A 23,164-nucleotide genomic window follows, 5' to 3' on the forward strand; every position below is an offset into this window, starting at 1 on the left:
AAGCGCCAACAGGTCACGCTCATCATTCATCATCTTCTGTGGTAAAAATCTTCCTAAAGATACAAAAATCGGACTGAAAAAATGTAAGGACTCCTCAGAAAACATCAAAAACTAGTTAAAGTAACTAACAACATTAACGTGTTAATAGACAACAGTAACTTTCTCATAGCCAGATTTCCCCCTAAGACACTGTGAGTTACTAGTGTAACTCGTCACATGACGGCTCTACACAGAAAAGAGCAGATGATGGCAACGCTCGTCAACAAAACAGTCTTTGTCATCACAGGAACTTGCAGGCCATGGAAAGCAGTGCTAATGTTGAGGCAGGAATGATACAAATATGGTGTTTTTCACTTATTGAAATGAGCTTTATAAAGGCTTGATAATCTAATAAAATGTGCTGCGTTAGAATGTAAAATATACATGGTGGTAAATGAAGATTGTGCAAGTTTAGAAGTCTGTCTTAATGCATTCTTCCAGGTTTGTTTTTATTGCACAATAAGTCGAGGGTTATTGATCAGAATCTGAAATTCTTTCTTTAATGTGTTGGGATGTCATTTACTGCAGCACCGATACCATTTCATGAAGTGCATTATTTTCATAATCCAAATAAAAGCAAAGTATGTTTAATAGGTTGATAGCTATGGAAATGACAAAATATTCTGCCTTTGATGAGTACATTGTACATTTTATTCCTGTACTGTTAAATAAGAATATTTATATATTTTGCCTTTTAAGATTTTTTTTGTATTAAAAAATCCGCACAAGTTTTAAGAATTAGTCATTGTGCATACTGAGGTTTAATTTTTTCAAAATGTGCTGCCTGATAATTTAGTTAAGGTTACTAAAACAATGCATGACTTTGAGTGTTTCATATGTTTTTTACTTAATGTTGCCAAAATACAATACCAAACAATAATAATCATCGTTTACTTTTTAAAAAAATATCATTAGTTTTGTGTTTGTTCATTTATTTTTCCAAAGAACAACCTTTGACTTTAAGAGAGTTTGTTCAAAATATGAAATACATCGTCTAAATTGAAGAAGTGTTTGTATATCATTTGCTTAAGTGTTCAAATTCTGCTACACTCAGCACACACAAGAACACAATTGTTGCTATCCCTGAAAGAAAAATCTACAATAACCCACAATGAACTGGAAATGGACAAAAATGTGATGCACATTGCTTCTCGCACTGTTTTCTCTACAATCCATATGTCATAAACACTTATCAGCGTACTTATTTAGTGGTCGTTTCCTCAGTAACCACCTTGCAGCATGCCTCCACTGTACCAAAGCAGCAGTAAAAAATGTTGTACATGACATAGATGGAGGGATTTAAAATTGGTCACTGAAATATAAAGTTTGAATTAGTGAACTATCTTGAAGAGGATTGCAAAGTGTAGCACTTCCATATTTAATTTTGCCTCTTGCTGCTTTGCCCTTGCATCTTAATTCCTGGCTAATGACTAAGGAGATCTTCAGTCACGTGCTTTAGTTTACAAACTTTTTTTTTTAAAGCAGAAATCTTTGGTTAAAAGGCAGACCAAACATCTCAGTCCAGACCAATGGACTTTTCCTATCTGAATACATCCTTAGAGTGAACCGACAATACAAGCCTTTGAATCCTGAAATCAGACTCATTTTTGAATTATTCAGCAAAGTCACTTGAATCTATATATTTTATTAATAAGATTACATTACATTTCATTATTAATTAAAAGGATGAAATAATTCCTCTTGTTCTGTCTTCTTGTCACCTGCAGCCCTTTGAGGCCAGTGACCTGCTGTTGGGCCTGAACTTCTCAAAGGTGCTGAGCTCTCTGGTTGCACTGAACAAAGTAACTGCAGGTTAGTAGTGTGTGTTATGTGCATGTGGAGTTGTTTTTATGAAAGAAGGACTGGCGGTTGTAAGTGTGTGGGTGCTGGCAGTTTATTTATGCTGCATGCTTCTTCTTCTTTTCCTGTGCAGATATCGGCGTGGGCAGTGATTCTGTGTGTGCCCGACACTCCTCTGCCCACCGCATCAAGTCGTTTGAATCCCTGTCCTCTCAGGCGTCTCTGGGCCGATCCTCCAAGCTGCTGCAGAGCCAGTTTCGCAGTCTGGTAAGCTCAGAATGCAGAAAGTGTCTAAAATCACATTGAAAAGAACATTTTGAGCAAAAGATTGTTGTCATCTCATAGTCAAGAGTATTTTTGTGTGTGTGTGGTAACATCAAGGATAAGCTGGGTGTGGTTGATGTTTGGCAAAAATGGTCCAAAAGTGACATTAATGTAGTGCCATGACCTTGTAGCGTCGTAATAGAGGTGTAGAGGTGATTTTAAAACAGGTTTCTAGGGCTGCAGTGAGTCTTCTTTCTAATCAATTATGTTTAACCCTGTGGAACCTAGAGCCTAAAGCTCTGTTTTTGTCTGCTTTTGAATTTACCTCTGTATTTTCAATTTGGAAGAATACATGCGTGCTTATTTGGTATCATTTTAACCAGTACAACCTGTCCTATGTGACACCACCTTTATTTAGTCATTTTTACATGTTGTATTCGCACACTAGATATAGAATGATGCAAAAACAGAAAATTCCATTTGGAAAAATGTGATTTATTTTGATGGGAAAACCCCAAAAATGTTTAACTAACTGTTTTTACAACATAGAATGAAGGTTTTAGGTGTAATTTAATAAAAAAAACAAGAATACATTTAGTCAACAAACTAGTAAACACATTTTTGAATGAAAATACAAAAACAAATTCTAGGCAAAATTTGCAGATCCCTCATTTGGCGCACTTATAAACAGTTTCCTGTAGACTGAAGAACATCACAGACCTCACTGCTCAATGATGTGACCTTTCTTATGCTATTATACAGACGTGATCTGTCTGCCTGTGTGGCTTCGGCTTCTAGGCAGCCCAAAAAATAAGAATTTATCTCAGAAGAACACTGCTGTCCATGTGACATTTGTCCTGGAATTCTAATGTCTTTTAATTTTCGTATGAATTTTTTTCAACTTTTTCTTTTTTCTCATATTGTTTGTGAGGAACAATGAAAAGGTTTCAGGGAGAAGTTTGATCCAGCTGGATTTCAGGTCAGCTCAGCTGTAATCTACTCTCAGGTGAAGGGGGCGTGTCTGTCTGTTCTGTTGCTCGCCTCTCTTAACAGCGGCGGGCGGGACTTTGGCGGTGAAATGCTGAGTTTCCGCGATTCTTTGACAATGACAGTGGTCGTTGTTGTAGTAAACTCATGTTGGACCCTATACCAAAATAAAATTGTGGTTGAATTCCTCCTTGTGGTATTTCTAACAGCGGACAGGCCCGCTTTGCCCCCACTGCGGGCCGCCTACCCGGCAGCGGGTGGGACTTCTGCGGAGAATCACATAGTTTCCATGATTTTTATGATAACGCCAGTGGTTGTTGTAGTAAAATCTTGTTGGACCCCACCCCAAAATAGAATAATAATCGGTTTCCTCCTTGTGGAATTTTTTTATATGGGACAGCTCTGATTCGCTCCGCCCCTCCACTGTGGGCGCACTGCTGTGCCGTGCAGCCGTCGGATCAAATTTTGTCTTCCACCTCGTTTATTATAAACAATAAAAGATGGATTTTGTCCAATAACTCCAAATAATTGCCATGTTCTCCCTTTAATTCAGTAAAATATCAGTTATAGAACATAAAATAAGTTCAAGTTCGTTTTAGACAGAGTTTTATCACGTTGAACTCATAGCTGCACAGCAGGTCGGTTCCAGAGGGTTAAATAAAAATATTTGCCATCATTCCATCATTGACGTCTGTCTATATTGGCTTGTTATGTTAAAAATGTGCAAATAAATAGACGGCAGAAGAAAATTTCAGTTTTGTTTCTTCTAGTGACTGTTTTTTCTGCTGGACACTTTTCTGCTACATTACTGTATACAGTGTTCCCTCATCTATTACCGGAGTTAGGTTCTGAAAATAACCTGTGATAAACAAATTTCACAATGTAATAATCTTCAATTTTATACAATGTTTCTAGACGTTTTAAAGCTGTAAAACTCAACTGCACATTTATACATTTTTCTTAGACAGACATTATTGTTTTTATACTTTTCCCTCTTGTTTAAACTCTCAAAGTTCAAACTTTCATAGAAAAATAAGTCCAGTTTTATAAAACAAATGATCTGATCACCATAGAAGATTTATGTTAATTTGGAAAGCCAAATATATTCTGTGCAGGAGACACAAAACACAAAGTTCTTTTTTTAAATGGACAGTATCATCACGCTAATATCCAGAAACAGTCTTGTAACAAAGTAAAAATAAATCAATAAAAATCAATAAAAAAATATGCATAAGCTATCAGATCATGTTCATTTGCAATACTTTTTTTAAAAAAAAACTGAACTAAAAATCTAAACTGAAAGCAGAAACAAATTTTTTCAAAATAATTATGACTATTTGTGTTACAAAATCAAAATAATGGTCATTTGTAATCCTACTCATTCATACAAAATATATATTTTATCTGACTATATTTTTGTCAACACTTTTTCCTGTCCTGCCCCCACAAGTATTTTTTTTGTTGCTTTAAAGATGTCTACCCACAATGCCAAGTGTTGCAGTCTGTTTTCTGCTTTTAGTTTACATGCTGCAAGTCATTGTGATGAGTTTGTGTATTAACACCTACAGCTGAACTCAATAATCTAGGGGATGACTGGAATTATTGCCAAACACCTGCAACTTTAGTTCCAGATATTTCATGTTTTGTGAAACTTTTAAGTTTTTAGGTTGCAGTGGGTGTGAGGACAGTTTTTTTAGGTTTATGTTTTGAGATTTGCTAAATAATTACTGTCAACTTTTGATCAATCTCTGTCTAGAGGTCAACCTGCAGATCACAAGATCAAGAGCCAAATTATGTGAGATCAAGTTTTAGAACTATGTTGTTTCCTGCCTCTTTAGAGTATTTGATTGCTTTATTTTTAACATATCACAGATTGTCTTTGTAGATCTGTTTAGACCCCTACTAAAGATCTAGGTCCTTTTGAGCCACTTGTTAAGCTTGCTGTTGCCCCACCAGATGTAAAAGTGGACAGTCATTTTTAAACTGGATGAGCAAATCTTTGCAGGTGTCAAAATCATTTTTATTTCTTTCTATTTTGGTTGGAAAATTAGCAAAAGTCTAATCTTATTCGTCCAAAAAGCAGTGGAGACTGTTGAATTACCGTAAGTTTGTACCTCTGTGTTTACATTTATCTCTTCTACTGCCTGAACAGAATTCCTTTTTACATAAAATAAGTGCAAGTTTTTTCCCCTGGTTTGTTCTCACAGAAATGTAAGAATCCATTTGATTCCATTCTTGTTTTAATTTGAAATACTTTAAAGGAATCTTTTGCAGATTATTGAAAATACTACTTTTGAGGTATCCAAAGAGAGGATTTCCTTACATGAGAAGAAAAATTATTATTCGTTAAAAATAGAAGAAAATTCAGAAAATGTTGGTATTTTGTACAGGAAAAAGTCAGTGTGTGCCCAACATGCTGCCACATTTGAGAAGTGAATGAAAATGGTAAAATCCTTCTCTCCATCAGGACATGTCAGAGAACAGCGGACAGCAGCTGCTGGTGAAGGCGCGGTTCAACTTCCAGCAGACCAACGAGGATGAGCTCACTTTCAACAAGGGAGACATCATCAATGTGACTCGGCAGGAAGAGGGCGGCTGGTGGGAAGGGACCCTCAGCGGCAAGACCGGCTGGTTTCCTAGCAACTATGTGCGCGAAGTCAAAGGCACTGGTAGGTGCCACAGAAACATGGAAGAAGAGATGCTGTGTTTGGAAATAACAGAAGACGTGCTGATCAGACAGGTTATAGGATTGCTTATCAACATTTCAACATTATTATCACCTCCTCAGGGAGACCAAAAGCAGAGACATTTTTTTTTCAAAACTCAACTACAATGTAGTGATTCATCATCTTAGTAATAAATGTGCAAGCTTTTCTGAAGGTTATTGATCTGAGCAAACTAAGCATTCCTTTGAGCGAGCTTTCCAGATGATTATAGAGGTAGATTAAAAAATCAATTAAATTATATTTTAACTAATTTAGAATCAAACCTTTCTTAGAAAATCAATCCATTCATTGAAACCTGTTTTAAACCTCTGTTTTATTTATAATACTAGTTATCAAAGCATTTTTTTAGAATCTAATAAATGGGTTTTATCCCTTTGACACTGGAGATGTCGTGGACAACACCTAAATTACACGCGCTCTTTGAAAAATACTAACTCTTCGACTGTTAAAGCAGCGTTAAAGCAGTGTTTCATACTGACTTTGCACCAGAATGCAACAGTTTATTACAGACCTACTCAAATCAAATTGTGTTTTTGGTGTTTTTAACATGTTCTTGTGGCAACTGACTCAAACAATAAACATTAAATGTCTTCAGACCCAGCGTCCACATGCTTGGACATCACATTTTGGGTTATATTATCACAGTGATTAATTCTGCTTTAACAAGAGCCCTGTTACTACATGTGTACAGGGTTGGCTCTAATATTAGCTTGGATCTTAGGAGGTTTAAAATGAATGCAGATCAGTTATTTGTAGCCGTACTTTAGACAAGTGGAAGAGCGTTTGTGTGTTTTTCGCCAAAGCAGCATCAAGCTGAATGTCACCATGGGCATCTGTCATAATGGTTTCTTTCACTTGTCCCTTCGGATATCCCTGTTATCCTATAAGTGAAAACACAATGTGATTGTTTCTCTCTTTGCATCAGACAAACAGGTGTCTCCTAAATCTGGCACCTTAAAGAGCCCACCCAAAGGTTTTGACACTTCTGCAATTAGCAAGACCTACTATAACTTGGTAAGGATACAGTTCATATTTGGACATATTATTGATTTTCCTTTTTACCTTTGTTTGCTATTGCTGTCTTTGTTAAGGAATGTTTTGTCTATTTGATATCTTCTTTTTATTGGTGTTTTTTCTGTTTGTGCCTCTTACTTGCAGGTTTTGTAATCCTCACTACTAACAGTTTGATTGCAGATTTATCTTAAATTTTAAGAGCTGTTTCATGGTGGAGCTGTGTGGTAATGATTCACATAACTCTAAAATACACTTTAAAGATTTTTCTATTACAACACAACTGACTATCTGATAAATTTATGATCACTTTTGAGACCAGAACTTTTGGTAACACTTTGCAATAAGTGTCCCTTTGTTAAAATTAGTTGATGCATACATTTGCAATGATTAAATATTAAATAAAGTAAAAACAGACATTTTTATGCATTACTTTACATTACTAAATATAGTACTTAAAGCATTAGTTGTCATTTAGCTAATTGTTCAACCATACCTAATACCGTTCTTTTTCTCGTTCTTTTTCATCCTGTTCTTCTTTCTCTTCCCTATTTATCAAGTGTTTCCAAAATTATAACTGTTGGGTCTTTACAAAAAGGTTACAATAATCAGTTTCATAATTGTCTGCCAAGGTTAATTGATACTTAATTAATACTGATGAGGCTTTTAAACATTTTTGAAGTGTTAGGTCAGGCTATAAATGATATGTTAAAAATGTACAAATTACCTCCTAACTCTTAACAACCACAGTAAGTTATAATTTCTAAGGCTTTATAAACCTATTAATACATAATTTTAAGCAATTGCATACTGCAGTTTTTATTGATGCTTCATTATGCAATAAGTAATGTTGAATAATAAATATTGGTTAACTGGTAATTCATGCATTAAATAATGCAAAGTAATGCATAAACGTGCCTGTTAACACTTTATTTAATAGTTAAAGTTTAGTTATTCATTAACTAGCATTAAGAAAGAGACCCTTATTGTAGGGTGTTAAAGAACTGGATTGTCTTTGTGTAACCTTCAGTTCTGTTTTTAAAAAAATAAATTAAGTTATTTTGAGGAGAAACATTTCTATTAAACTTTTTTTCTGTTTTTCTTTTTGTGCTGTAGGTGTTGCAGAATATTTTAGAAACTGAGACGGCATATTCAAAGGACATTCAAAGCCTCCTGACCAACTACCTGCGACCTCTTCATATCTCTGACAAGTAGGATTCAGTTAAAAATACATTAAAACTGGTGGTTTAGCAAGTATTACAAACCTGCATTGAGGTGTGTTTTGGATGTTTCCTTCTCGTCCTCCAGACTGAGCAGTTCAGATGTGGCACTGATTCTGGGGAACCTGGAGGAGATCAGCACCTTCCAGCAGATGTTGGTTCAGTCCCTGGAGGAGTGCACTAAGTCAGTCCCACAAAAGATGCTCTATGAAACCAAAACTTTGTCCCACTTCAAAGCAGTTACCTGTGTGTGAAACATTCTGTTTTCTTTTTTTTCCCCTCTTTAGGCTTCCAGAAAGCCAGCAGAGGGTGGGGAGCTTCTTCCTTAACCTCATGCCACAGATGAAGGCTCTCTATAACGGATACTGCTCCAACCATCCGTCTGCAGTGAATGTGCTCACTCAGCACAGGTGAGTTTTAAGCTGCAGTCAGTAGTGATGCTGTCAGAGTGAGCTGCAGTGTTGCTCCAGCACATTTTACTGTGCTTTAAGAGCCCCAGAACATGTATGAGATCTGCTGTCTTTACAGTGAATTGCATAAGTCCCAAAAACTGTGTAAAAAGTTTAATTAGAAAAAGAGTGTGAAGCATTGCTGTTTGAGCCAGTGATTGGGATAGATGAGGAAAACATTGATGACATGACACATTTAGCTTTATTTATTTATTGTTTATTGGCAGGTGCCATTTAATTTTCAGTATTCCAACCAGTTATTGAAAATGTTTCTTAGAGATTAGTTTTTTTCTCATCATAAGAGTTGTCTGGTGGTGGTCTGAACACTCCAGAACAGCTACTATAAAACTGATGATTGCATGATCACCTGTCAGTTTAAAGATAACGGTTGCTTTGGTTTTTGAATGAACTTCATCCAGGAAGTTAGAGGACTGACTCAGCAAGAGAAAACTTTAAAGCCTAACATTCTTTCTGTTTTCCTCATTTTTGCACTGAGGATGTTATAGATTGTGTACTATATACCTAATGTAGTTTCCATTATTTATTAATGGCTAAAGAAACATTTACCTTGATTGTGAATTTTGTCATTCCTAGACTGTATTTTTTTTCTGAACTGGTGATTCTTCCTTGGTGTGAACAGCAACTCTTGTGCTTGCTCTGTATTCTGTGTTGCTTCTTGGAAGCATGCAGAGAAGGGTTTTTACTGCCTATTTTACCACCATAAATAATTAAAAAATACACACACATTTCCAGGAGCATACTAGTAATTGAAGTTCAGAAGTTTAGTTTGCATAAAAACATCACATTTGTAAAATAAAACAGAAGTCGGAAAGCCAAAAAACGGCAGGAGACCAATGTAGCCTGACCCAGTTTTAATGACTTCAGCTGATTGAGAGGGTTTTGTCCTCTGCCCCTCCCTTTGTTATCCAGTAAAATCAAAGCTGCCCCTTTGTGTGTTTTGGTCTCTTCTGAATTATCCACATTGTTAAACTTGTTGGGTCAGATTGTGCAAACCAAACACATTCAGTAAATACTCTTGTTCCTATCACACAAAGACAAGAGCTCTAAAGTTGTGTTCACGCCACTCTCTGCAACCTGTGGTCAAGTGACCACTTTCAATGAATAGTCAATGTAAACGCCCGGATATGCATCTTTTTAGGTTTGTGAAAGAGAAAGCCTGGAGCAAGATTCACCAGATTTCTCATTCAGACATTGGCTAGCATCGGGGAGCAACAGTCCAGCATGGCGTTGTGGATGTAGCTCAACAGATTTGATGTTTGTAAGATATAAGATGAGATTTCATATTTTTGGTATATTTCTTGTAGCATTCTAAAACCCAGTTAACATTGTAATTTTTTTTTGTTTTTTGCAGTAAAGACTTATTTAAAACAGTATTAATTAACAACTGAGAACTTTTCGATCAGTTTGGTCCAATGCAGTGCTGAATTTGCAGTTTAGTCTGGAAGTCACATGTCCACCTCGCTGTCTGAAGGTTGGGCATCAGGTGGTAACATCCTGCTTTGATTTTCTTTGCTCATGTTTGGGGTCCCAAACTGTTACGAACGTAAACGGCTCTATCTGCTGAAGCAATAATCACTGAAAATGTTTTTTGTTTATACTATGTACCTCATTAAAGGTATGTCTCCAGACTCTTCAGTCTAATTAGGTTTAACTTATTTGACAAGTTTAAATTAATCTGGACAGGAAGAAAGTAGACCATTGAAATCATTGTCAGGAGTCTTTACCTCTGAATGTTTGTGTCTTTCAGTGAAGCTCTGGGGGAGTTTATGGAGGGACGGGGTGCAGTTACTCCTGGAATCCTAACCCTCACCACAGGTCTCAGTAAACCCTTTATGAGACTGGACAAATACCCCACCTTACTGAAAGAGCTGGAGAGGCACATGGAGGTTTGTGTTCTGGGATTGCATTTAGCTGGGTGTCTTTTTTTTCTTTTCTCTCAAATGATGTCTCTGTTCTTCCAGGAGATTCATCCTGACAGGCCAGACATCCAGAAGTGCATGGTTTCATTCAAAAATCTGTCGGTGAGCTCCACACTCCCCCCTGTGCAGTCAGACTTTACATGTAGGCAGGTTTGATCTGACTCAGTCAGGCTGTCTGCTCCTCTCTCACCAGGCTCAGTGCCAGGAGGTGCGGAAACGGAAAGAGTTGGAGCTCCAGATTCTCACTGAGAACATCCGACTGTGGGAGGGCGATGACATCAAGACCTTGGGCTCCGTCATCTACATGAGCCAGGTCTTGGTCCAGAGTCCCATGACAGAGGTTTGTTTGTTTTTATTAAGGATCCCCATTAGCTAAATTTATATAGCCTTATCTCTAGTTGGAAGCATTGACTGTATATGTCAATTACAACCTACAGAATACACGGATGATGTTGAGAGATTTATTTTTTTAAGAGCTGTCCAAAAGCATCTGTAATCAGGTCTCCATGCCTGGGATCATGAGATCATTTAGTTACTTAATTTTTTACGGCAGTTTTTACCTCCTACTGCAGGAGTTGTATCTAAATGGCTGTTGCTTTCAGCAGTACTTCTGTGTCTCTGTAACCCAGTTTGATGACTTGCTGTCCTGCAACAGTCCGAGGAGGGAAAAATAAAAGAAAAAAAATGTTTCAAATAAGAAAAATATGAAGTTCAGGTAAAAAGCAACCAGACTCTCCTCCATGTTTGGTATGGACGGTGCTGCTCCTTCCTCTGTGATCTTGACAGTATCAAATACTGATACACACAAACCTAAAGTGTCCTGTAGTGGTTATTAGTGGGAAAATAACAAAAGACGAGCCTATATGTGTTTTTAAAAAAGGCACACATAAGTTGCACCCCTGGCCAAACTTTGCAAAAAAAAACTTTATATTTAAAAAAAATATGGTAACTGAGGTATCTATATGATAACGATAATGCTCAAAGTTACTTTAATCAATGTGTTTTCCTTAATTTACTCTTAATTTGCAGGTGAATAAGAAGTTAAAATATGACACCAACACTCACCTGTGTGTTTATTAATCTTATTTATTTAAAAAAAATAATTACATGCATAATTAGATACATATCACATGATTTTAACACCAACTCTTATCTTAATTGCACTTTTTTTCTGTTGCGTCCTTATGTCCTCAAACGTTTTATCTGAAAAGCGTGTCTGCATGCAGTTCTTTATTTCTTGCTGTTTTTTTTTTTTTTTTTTTTTGTCTTCATGGATTTTCAGTCATGAAGAAGAATTTTCTTTCTGTCACAGACACAACTGAATTGACTTGGGTTGAATCTGTGAAACAAAGTGGCTGACAAGGAGATATGTAAATGTAACCGATTGCAGTTTGTAAATGTCCGGGGGGGGGGTCCTTTTTCATGGAGAACTGAAGACGCCATAATTTTACTCTCTATTGTATGTAAAGCTCTTTGACCGATGACACTGAAGTTTTTTTCTGGAGTAGAGCCATATCTTATAAACCAAATGAAGTCGTACATTTTCTTTACTGCTTATAGGAGAAGAGTGAACGCTACCTCCTGCTTTTCCCCCACGTCCTCCTCATGTTGTCTGCGAGCCCCAGGATGAGTGGCTTCATATTCCAGGTCAGCATTTACCTTTTCTCAAATGTAAAACTGAGGTACAATCCGATTAACTGATTTATCTTCTCAGGGAAAATTGCCTTTAACCGGCATGATAGTGAGCAAACTTGAAGACTGTGAAGCACATAAAAACACTTTTGAGCTGAACGGTACGACCTCACAACACACAGTTATTGAAATGACGAGCAGCGCCTTGAAAAACTCTGTCCCTGTCCCCGCAGGCACATTGTTCGACCGTCTGCAGGTGATATGCACCAACCAGCAGGACCTGCAGGACTGGGTGGAACACCTAACAAGGCAGATCAAGCACGCCGCCGCCACAGCTCCCAGCCACAAACCCCTCACTGTTCCCTGCCACACGGTCAGCACATAGTGACTACATGGCTAGCAGTTACTTCCTTTTTATTCCACCCTGTGGGGAGTCGACAGTGTGCGGACGTGTTGATTTCTTTCTGCTCAAATCAATGCAGCTCCTGATGTGTGAAGATGCCTTATGTCATGTTCAGCAGCGAGTGGTGAAGTCTGTGATAGGCAGGTCATTTTACATGGATTGTTAGTGATGAGTAAAGAGAAATAATTACAGTTCAACATTTTACTGAACATTTTTATCTAGGGACACTTTTACAATTAAAATAAAATAGTTGGACTGGAACTTAAAACGAGATAATAGGGTGAAAATGTTTGTGCTGTAAACCAATTAAAAAATTAATCAGATTAATCTTACTTATGGATTGTGATTAATTACAAGGTAAATTTTATACAACAATGTGCAGCTTTTAACCAAAAAAAGGCCAGAGAGAAAACTTTTCCTTCTTTTTTTTTGTCTGAAATGTTTTAACTTGCCAAGTGTTAACACAGATATTCCAGAAATGTTATTTGTGAGCACAAAACACATAAACAGTAAGATGATCAGAACTGTAAAGACTTTTATTTCTGCAGTATTACTCCAAGAACAGTCATAAAAACAAACATTCTTTTTCTGCACTTTAAATATCCGGGTTAATGCTAAAATCTGATTGGCTGCTGAATGTTGATGTTTACTTAAAAGAGAAATTCTGGTCACATATCCCAAATGTTCTCCATCACTGCACAGGCTTCTTTAAAACAAACATTGTCTTTAAGCGATTAACCAAAATAAATGACAAAAAATCTATTGAATATTTATCTATTTTTTAAGTGACTAAGTTAGACTGTTATAATACAATGAAACATCTTATGCACATTTGCACTCTTTCACCTTGTGACACTGCTACGTCACACTTAAGTGTCTTTGGAAAAAATTGGCAAGTTTTTTTTTTATTTTTGAAGCACTATTTAGGAACTGGAAACATAAAAAACAGTTCTGCACAAGATAAAACCCAAACAATACCCATATTATCCTCCATACATGTGCATTCAGCCAAATTGAAGTCACCTTTCAAAATAAAAGCTTTTGTGAATGTGACTGGTCAAAAGCAAGTTTGATATTTTTTGCTTTTTTGAAGTGGCTGATATATTAAAAAAATAAACCTTTTTGACAATTTAACTTTTAAACAACTGTAGTAAAGTGGTGGCAAACTTCAGCTGATTGAAAGCAACATTGCTTTAAATGGAGATTGTTGTAATCAGTCTGTGTGGTCCCACTGGCTGTGGCTATGCCCCCCTCCCCTCTTCTGCTTTAGTGCAGCTTTGTATCTTGGTGGTGTTTCTTCTTTTTTTTTGGTATGGTGAGCAGATTGTTTTCTCTGCAGCTCCCATCTCACCCGGTCACTCCATCTCGGCTTGCTGAGGGCAGGGCCATGACGGTGGCTCCTACCTACCACACCCTTCCTCATCCGTCCTCCCATGGAACGTCTCACAGCACCATGATGTGGGGTCCGCTGGAACCACCCAACACCCCCAAACCTTGGAGCCTGAGCTGCCTTCGACCTGCACCGCCGCTACGGCCCTCCGCTGCTCTCTGCTACAAGGAGGTCCTTTTAAAATCACTAAAATATATATATATATTTATATTTTTGATTGTCAAACAAGGAGCTCACCATTTCCCCTCCGTGTGCAGGATATAAGTAAAAGCCCGAAGAGTGTGAAGAAGCTGCTTCCTAAACGCAAACCGGAGAGGAAGCAGTCTGAGGAGGAGTTTGCCTTGAGGAAGAGTAGGTTCACCTTTAGTAGATTCAAAAAGTATATGTTTTTCTATCTTGGTTAAAGAGCCATTCCGATAAAATTGTGTTTTTAGCATGTATGTTAATTAAGTCTGGTTGTACTTGCTGATGTTGAATCAATGTATGAAATAAGGATGTAACGATTCTTCGGGAATCGGTAAAAGAACGATTCACACTCATTCCTTTAATGTCTGTCTGGGTGTCACATTAATCCAACCGGGCTCAAGCCGCAATGATTCATTTCTCTTTCATGATCATGTTTGGCACTTCTGTGCTTTGAGCCGGATGCTACCCACAAGCCACTCCCAAATCCGGGTCCCTGATTTGTCTCGGTGCTGAACAGGGTTGAACATCAGGCGTGCACTCAGAGGCTGGGGGGGAGGTTTGTGCTGAGTGGGCGAGGGTGCAGAGTGGTCAGTCACATGGAGCATAACATGAACCAAGTATGAAAGGATTTGTGATCATTTCAGTATTATGTATAATTGTTTATTTGTATTGAATCCTGTCTAGTGGTAGGAAAATAGATAGTTTGATGTAAGGGGCGAAAAGAAAACATACTTGGCCTTAAAATACCTTTAATTCATTGTGTTGGAAAAAAAATGGAAAAAAATCGAAATTGTGACTTTAAAACTGTGAATCGAATTGAATCATGGCCTGACTGAATTGTTAAATTCCTAGTATGAAAAATAGCTGATTTGTGACGCAGAAAATGTGCTGGACAGGCCACAAGCTCCAAATTCTCTGCAGCATGGAGGTAAAGGAGGTTGGGGTTGCCCTGCGCCAACAGTCCTGCCCACATTTAAGAGGCAAATTATTAAGGATCTCCTGTTCACACCGCACGCGGAAGCGCCGCAGAACGAAGGCCACTTCCATTTGGCTCCAGTGTTAACCTATGGTGTAGTTCACACCAGACATGAAGCGCCACGGCTCTCTGTGGCTGGCTCATGCCATGCAGTGATAGTTTCAGCGCCTGGTCTATTTTTGCGCGAGCTGCAAGGGATCTGCGCCAATCCTGGCAGGAAGTTATGCCAAAACACACAAGGAAATCTAAGTAATTCCGTCTCAATGTTTGGGTTCATGAGATCATTCAGAGATTCTCGCAGTACAGTGAGATTAAACATCTAGTGCAAGAGCTGTGTCTGAATGACAGCAGCTCTTAGCGGTACTTCCATCTGACTTTGTGTCCCACATTTGTCTGAGGAGGGAAAGATTAAAAATAATATTGCCTCAATGCAAATAAGAAAAAAATCAAAGATACGAAGGTGAATAATCAGATTCTCCTCCATGTTTGATCAGACTGAGCTGTGCTGCTTCTTCTGCGTTGTCTGTAGCAAAACTGACACACACCTACAATTAAAGTTAAAGTCCAATTATTTGTCACATGACTTGGTCTGTGAAATTTGTTCTCTGCATTTGACCCATCCCTGGGGGAACGGTGAGCTGCTGACACAGCCGCGCTCAGAACCATTTCGTGGTTTAACCCTCCAATCCAAACCCTTAATGCTGCTTGTCAAGCAGGGAGGCACTGAGTCCCATTTTTATAGTCTATGGTATAACTCTGCCAAGATTTTAACTCAGGACCTTCCAATATCAGGGCGGACACTCTACCACAAGCCCACTGAGTGGCCTTTAGTGGTCATTAGCAGGAAATAACTGGTTAAGTGCAACCAGTTGGGCAAAGTAACAAATATATGAGCCAATATTTATTTTTTTAAATCACAAATTATAGTATAGGTGGCACACCAAGCCCATACTATCCAAAAAAAAAACACAACTTATACTCTAAAAAACACAATGACTCAAAAGCTGATTGGAGTTGGTCTTTGTTGCTTTTTTGTATCTTCACTTGAGCTTTATGGATAAAGTTTATGCAGCAGTTCCCACCAACCTTTTGCTTCCATTTAACACTTCTCCATAGAGCCATTTTGAAAACCAGCAGGTGTGTTTGCACATTCAGATCTCTGTCACTAAGAATCATTAACTCCATGGGGAAATGGGAAGAAGTTACCGGAAGTCCAACTTGTAAATTCTTGTGTTTCACAGATAAGGTGTGTGTGTGAAATGATGCTCCTTTTCTGGGACCAAACGGTTGATTTTCTCCTTTTCAGGTACTGCTGCTCTCGAGGAAGACGCCCAGATCCTAAAAGTGATTGAGGCATACTGCACCAGTGCCAAAACCAGACAGACTTTGAACTCCAGTAAGAAACTCCTGAGTCTACCTCACATGTGTACACAGAAGGGGGAAAGCCTCTCAGTGGTGTCTGCAGGAACTGTCCTTATTCTCTGCTGTTTACCGTTCTTTAACACAGAAATTCTTGACTGCTCCTTCTAACAGGATCTTCTCTTTCTGTCTCTCCTCCACTCCTCGCTCTTTTGCATTTTTTTTTTGGTTTCCCTTGAGTTTTGTTCTCATTTTTGTTTTCTATTCCCCCATATTCAATCACAACTTTCTTTCATCCTCCCATCATGCATCTATCACCGCTTTTATGATTTACGACTTGTTGCCGACCCCCACACCCCTCCGTACCGTCTTGTCCTCTTGTTCGACCACCATCCCCCACCCCCACATTTGCTTTCACCACGGGCTGCCGCGTGCAGCTTGGCAGGGCACTGACCTGATGCACAACCACGTGCTGGCTGACGTGGACCGGTCCTGCGCGGACTCGCCGGGACGCCGTAGCAGCGTGTCTCGGCCAGAGCTGAGCTCTGACCTCTCGGAGGACTCTGACTATGACTCCATCTGGACCTCCCACAGTTACAGGATGGGCTCGGTGCCGCGGAAGAGCTGCATCTCGCACCAGAACTAAAGAGCACACGGAGGTGCCACAATGTACTCTAATGTCATGTACTGTGTGCTTACCTCTTTAAGACTTATTTATTTATTCTTTCTAGGTTCATTTTTGTTAACTTATTCATCTAATTTAATGTAATCTTGAAAGTTTCTTTGAATATTTTTTTAAAGTACTTTCCTGTTGCCTTTTCCACGTTCCCTTTTACGTGCCTCCGCTCTTTCTGTAATAGTCATGCAGTAAATGTTAGATATTACTGTTCATTTATCTTGAATGTGACCACTCCTCTTGTTTGACCATAACTCTTACGCTACGTTCACACCGGGCATGTGATGCGCGTTCAGGAACGAACGTTTAGCCCGTAGTGTTCATACTCGACTGTTGCTACCTGATACTAGCGCATGTCTGCCACCTAGAGTTGGAAGAGGGTTGGTGCAAAATTTAGAAGAGGTGCAAATTTCGTGAATCTCGCTTAAGCGTTTTTCTATTTCAAAATATTTAAGACTTGGTGTCATAGAGTTCCGATCGAGAACAAACCGTAATTATTCATTTATCCTTCATGATCAATTTTCAAATGGTTGGTATTTCCTTGAGTTAAAGGGATGTCATCCTTACGTCAGTACCAAATTTAAGTCCCTGATTGGTCAAACTTCATCCTGGTTTACCTTTCAACTCACATTTTGTACGTAGAGCCTAAAACGGTTTAAAATGTACATAGATGTGAGAGTTTTGAACGCAAAAGCATTTACACGCTTTGACACAGACTTTTCATTGGAAGTGGTCGCTTGAACGCGGGTTCCCGATGGCGGTGTTAACGTAGCTTCAGCAGAGAGTTCCAGGATTGGAGTGAAGTTTCGGGTTGTTGGGAGGAAAGGAGGGATGGAGACTAAGCTTTTCCTGTCTGATATTCAGATGTAATTCAGGAATGGGTGTATTTAATTTACCGTGGTTCATTTCTCTGGGGCTCTTCGAGTATGTCTGCTCAGACTTAGCACAGATGCTACACAAGTATGCACACAGGGTCAGGCACATACTCCTCTACTATCTAGAAAATTCAGCAGAATACAAAACCCTAAAAGATTTTATATCATCGCTCTTTCGTAATCTCAAGTTCATTTTTTTGTAACTGGTTTATGTGGTGCTTTTTGTTTTTGCATATTAAAATCAGTGACTATATATGAGAACTGGACTGAGTGACCCCCTCTCTCCTGGTGTTTAAAACAGGGAGTATCCGCTGTTGCTCAGTCATTTTATTTGTCAGAATAACCATTCTTGCTCTGATACTTTTTTAAAAACATTTTTTGATCATTCATATTTTTTCTTTAGTGCAAGTTAAAAACTGACCAATCAGATCCCTCAATAAAAGTATGTGGTGTCACATTGAACATTCAAAGCGTTTGGTTTACTGATTCTCTTGAGCACACCTTCAAGTCATAGGGGTGTGGCCTCCAAACAATCTCAGTCCTGATTGGCGAGAATGGTTGCCATGGAAACATAGACTCGGACCAATCACTCCTTACAAATGTCGTCTAGCTCCAACATGTGGACGTCCACATGACAAAAAAGGTGACTGAATTGACTTAACTTTGTTGGACCAAGTTGTGATCCATTTTCTACGGGTGACGTCACACTCACTCAGTCCAGTTCTCGTATACAATGAATGATTAAAATCAATGCACTAACACTTAAACATTCAGATGGTCCAAAAAAAAAGAAAATGGTCTAAAAGGCCTTAAAATCTCAGAGAATTCACTTTCATAGGTAATGATCTGATGGTTCTGAGTTTGGACATTCAAAATTGCAAAATTTAGCTCTACCGTCATATTTAAAACAAACTGCCGCACTAACTGGAAGGCTAAATGCCTCAGAAAAATAAGACAAAAGCTTGATTTCTTCTTTTCGTTGAGCCTCCGCAGAGCCTTAAACTGCAGATTTCTGACCTTGTTAGCTTTCGTCTTTGGTCTTATTTGTGTTTTGCTCTGCTTGTATAGTAGGTAATCAACTTTAGAATCACAGGGTTTCATTCAGAGGAGCACATACAGCTGTGCATTACAATTTAAACCTCTCTATATCAATTTTTTTAACAGTAGAATGAAAATGGTTTGACAGCAGTGCTCACCTCATTTATTTGACTTTTCTGAAAACGCACAAAGTTTCTTTGTTCCCTAGTTTTGCAAATGTTCTACTTTCAAAAATTAGTCACTCAGAACTATTTATAATTTCAAAATTATTTATATAATATAAGTTTTGGCAGCTTCCCTATTGATGTTTGGCACATTTTATTTAGAAGATAGCTTTGGTGCTTTTCCCTTATTATACGGTACTTCAAAACATATTTTTGGCCTCCTAAGAACAAGGTGATTGGGTGGAAAATATTCCGGGTTTTAGCAAGTCAACTTTATTAGTTGATTTTTTTTTTCAATTGAATTTATTAATCCAGTGTAATATTGATTCAAAAATCTATTGAAAACTAACTTTTAAAGGCCTTCCCTTTATATATTTTACAAAACTATGTTTGTAAAATGTGCAAAACCTTTGTCATAATCAACACAAATTTTAAAGGAAAAAAAAGTCATCAGCAACTAATGAAATTAGATTAAATTGAATCGAACTGTCTGAGAGGCAAAAATGAATCATTCAGAGCCATTGGCAGTATAAGAGAACCTGACTGAGTAACCGCTCTCCTTTCCAAGCAGGAAGTGCTTGTGGTTCCAAGAGGCCAAAATCCCATAGATTTCTATTGAGAAATAATCAGCCAATGACCAGTCATTCCATTTGTCAGAATAAGAATTCTTGCTCTGAAACCTTTTTTCCCCCATGTTTTTTCTATATTGCAAGTTATTTAAGTATAAACTGACCAAGATGCCTCAATCGGATGTAAGGTTTCACATGGAGCGTTCAAAATGTTTGATAGATTCTCCAGAGCCTGCTTTCAAATGATTGATCAGAGTGGTTGCCATAGAAACGTTGACTCAAGCTTTGTCTGGCTCCAACTTGTGGACGTCCCAAAAAACTAAATTTATTTATTTATTTATTTTGGAAGCTTAAACCAAGTTATTTTTTATGGGTGACATCGCACTCACTCTGTCCAGTTCTCTTATACAGTCGGTGGTCAGAACTGTGGTAGTGAAACTTTGCCTTGAAACTGACATTTATTCCAAGTATGAACAAGGTATGTCGTTTGTAATTCACTTTTCTCAATAAGCCAATTATTTTTTATTTCCACTAGAGGCATAATTTTAATTAAATGTCTTAAATTTATATCAATTAGGTTTGTCTAATGTGTTTTAACTTATCCTATGTTTGACTATCTAATGTACCCTGAGGTACCGGACACCTGGTTCTGTTGGAACACACTGATGGTGAAATTGGCGTGGGTCTTTAGTGTGGGGGTGGCGTGTGTCTGTGGTTACAGATGGCTGCTCATTTGAGAATGTTGACTTTTTATGAGAAAGTAAATAACCTTGATCCCCTCAGCAGAAGATCCCAGCAGACTTTAGCTCATGCCTCATGTCCCCACAATCTGTCTGGCATCAGCAACTATTTTTATGAAGAAGTATTTTTCCACTGATGGCTTAAAAAAAAAGATAAAACGGACGTGGCTGAAGTCCTCTTACAGTGAGCAATTCGAGTGACCTATAAAATATGATCCGAAATCATTTCTGTAATGTATTTATCATTTAATATGTATTTATTTTGTTTAATTTTCAAGCTATATGTCAAAGTTTACAGATGATTCCTGGAAAAAAAGCCTATTTTTGTTGCATTCTGTTGATCTGTCAAAGTTTACACTTAAATTATCAAAAAGAAATGTTTCAATTATTTTGCACAATTGTGTACTAAGACAGTGTTGGGGAGGGAGGTGGAGATGGGGGGAGGACTCTTTTCTATTTTTGTGTCATCTACCTAGAATGTGTACGATATAATCCTAAAGATAGACTTAAGTATTCAGTGTTGCTGTAAAGTGAATGCTCATTCGTAGTGCAAGTGTTCACCTTTGTTGTTCAGAGAACAAACGATAAAGGTTTGGAAAAAAAAGAACAAAAAAAAACCAACAGACTGGGAGGAATCCGGAGCATTCCTATGAGAACTTCTCATCTAACCTCAGAATGCCGACAGAATAGACTTGAATAATAATTTTAAAAAAGCACATCGTCTCCCTTTCTGTAAATAACTGTTGTCCTGGAGCCAAAAGAATCAGTATTTGAGCTGTCACTGTAGTAATCTGTGCTTTACTTTGTGACAGGTGCATTCTGTGGTTCAATTGTGGGGCGGGTGCGGTCAGGTGACCACTAGATGAACACAGTCTTCTGTGCTTGCAGCACCTTTGCTGTACTGTAGTGTTCCACTCCCAAATGCTGTACCATGAGTTTTGAATAAATCTGTTGTTTGATAGACTCTGGTGTTCTGGTGGTTTGTTGTTCCTCGTCTCTTTGCTTCCTTTTTCTTGTCTGTTCTTTCACTCTTCTGTGGCTTGGATGTTTTCTACTGCACTCCTGTTCCAGACCTGTGTGTTTCTCTCTAAAAATAAGTGATTCCCAGACAGTTTTCTAAAGCAGAGAATGGGAAGCTTCCATCTGTGTGAGTGATCTTCTGTTTTAACCCAGGAAGAGGGACGGGCCTGCATGTGATCATCCCCGGGGAGGACAAAGTTTTTCTGGACGATCCCAATCGGAACGGACCAAATGCCCTGGAGGAAAAGTAAGAAGAGCTTCTCTGCTCTTTGGCTTCATTTTGGTTCATCATTTTTACTAAAATGTTATTCTACTATATAGTTTAAATGATTTATAATTGCAAAAATTAACCCTTTAAAGACATTTCCAGTAGTCTTTTAACCTACGATTATGCTGTTTTTAGCCAAAATCCCATAACTTGTTGTTTTCTAGGACATAGTTTCTGCAGAGCAACAATAGTTCATTAGAAATTTGCCTCTGAGTTGTGGGCGGGACTATTGGCGTGCAGCAAGCACACCCCCACTTCCTATCATCCATCTGTTTACATGCTTTAACCTTTCTGCTAGCTTACAGCCCCTCACACCTCCAACCTACCATTACCGCTGCAACAAAAATGGCGAGCAATAATAGAGCCATCCAGCCGTGCAGTTTTGATCCAGACTCCAGCTCAGGCGAGGAAAACAAGACGTACATGGATCTATTTGTCTGCAGGTGGATGCATTAGAATGGAGCAGGGAGTGCCCTGCCCAGTGTATTTTTATTTTTCAAACTTCATTTTTTTCATCTGCTCCTGATTCATTTGAATAAAGAAATTCCCAGAATGGGAATTTTAGGCCTAATTTCCTTTATACATGTCCTCAATCATCAGAAAAATACCACAAGAACATGTTAAAAACACAATTTTCATCACAGTTGGTCTTTAAATAAATAAATACAATTTGAAAAAAATAATTCTGGTCCCACTTAAATTATATTTACCAGTTTAAAGTAAAAACTAGGACAATGAGGAGCATTCCTTCTTTTTGGTCGTTTTATAATTAGCTTCACAAGCCTTTGTTTTTTAAACAATAAAGCTTTCTTGTGATAGTTATCCTCTTTTCTTATTGTTGGAGAGATTATGCGATGCTCAAAATAACAGAGATTATCCATTAGCATGTGTGCTGTGACTCTAAATGTTTGTGACATCTGGTGTTAACTAGAGCAGCACTTCTATAGCAATAAACAAAAAAACCTACAGTCAAATAATATCAAAGAAACTTCTAACGTGACAAAGTCACAAGTCAACAAGATTTAATCGTGTATTTGGTGTTTTTAGCACGTTCTTGTTGCTATTTTCTGATAATGACAGAAATTTATAGAGAAATTGAAGCTTAAAATAGCTTTTCTGAGTATTTCTTTATTCAAACTGTTGTGAATCAGGAAATAGATTCATATAAATCTTTGCTTCCCTAGTTTGATCTGGTATCTGACCCAAGAATGTATGGCTGGATAGCTTTAATATTGATTGCCATATTTGATGCACCACTAATGTTAGGTTGGGGATGTGAGGACTGTAAGCCAGTGGAGAGCATGTAAACAGGGCGCTCTTGGCAACGGGGACGAGGGTTGCCCTACAATAACAGCCCTGCTCATTACTCAGAAGGGAAATTCCACTGAACTGCTGCCCCTCTGCAGAAACTATGTCTTAGAAAACAGCAGAT

At 38.1% G+C, this 23,164-nt stretch overlaps 1 protein-coding gene across 2 annotated transcripts in view; it reads left to right on the forward strand.

Moving 5' to 3' along the window:
• Window positions 1-23,164, forward strand: part of arhgef7a (Rho guanine nucleotide exchange factor (GEF) 7a) — a 38,783-nt gene that overhangs the window by 13,185 nt on the left and 2,434 nt on the right. Inside the window, exons 4-20 of one of the 2 annotated variants that reach the window (XM_024286181.2) lie at window positions 1,767-1,851; window positions 1,973-2,106; window positions 5,558-5,759; window positions 6,742-6,830; window positions 7,944-8,038; window positions 8,136-8,231; window positions 8,335-8,457; window positions 10,265-10,403; window positions 10,479-10,538; window positions 10,630-10,776; window positions 11,997-12,083; window positions 12,151-12,229; window positions 12,302-12,441; window positions 13,811-14,032; window positions 14,119-14,212; window positions 16,330-16,419; window positions 21,618-21,711. In XM_024286181.2, the coding sequence (XP_024141949.1) occupies window positions 1,767-1,851; window positions 1,973-2,106; window positions 5,558-5,759; window positions 6,742-6,830; window positions 7,944-8,038; window positions 8,136-8,231; window positions 8,335-8,457; window positions 10,265-10,403; window positions 10,479-10,538; window positions 10,630-10,776; window positions 11,997-12,083; window positions 12,151-12,229; window positions 12,302-12,441; window positions 13,811-14,032; window positions 14,119-14,212; window positions 16,330-16,419; window positions 21,618-21,711 (1,976 nt within the window). Of the gene's footprint in view, window positions 1-1,766; window positions 1,852-1,972; window positions 2,107-5,557; window positions 5,760-6,741; window positions 6,831-7,943; window positions 8,039-8,135; window positions 8,232-8,334; window positions 8,458-10,264; window positions 10,404-10,478; window positions 10,539-10,629; window positions 10,777-11,996; window positions 12,084-12,150; window positions 12,230-12,301; window positions 12,442-13,810; window positions 14,033-14,118; window positions 14,213-16,329; window positions 16,420-16,819; window positions 21,408-21,617; window positions 21,712-23,164 lie in introns of those variants that run through there. The other variant, XM_024286182.1, reaches the window with a different exon arrangement.

Source organism: Oryzias melastigma, linkage group LG21 (genome assembly GCF_002922805.2).
Source record: "Oryzias melastigma strain HK-1 linkage group LG21, ASM292280v2, whole genome shotgun sequence".
In the NCBI taxonomy this organism is placed as follows: Eukaryota; Metazoa; Chordata; class Actinopteri; order Beloniformes; family Adrianichthyidae; genus Oryzias; species Oryzias melastigma.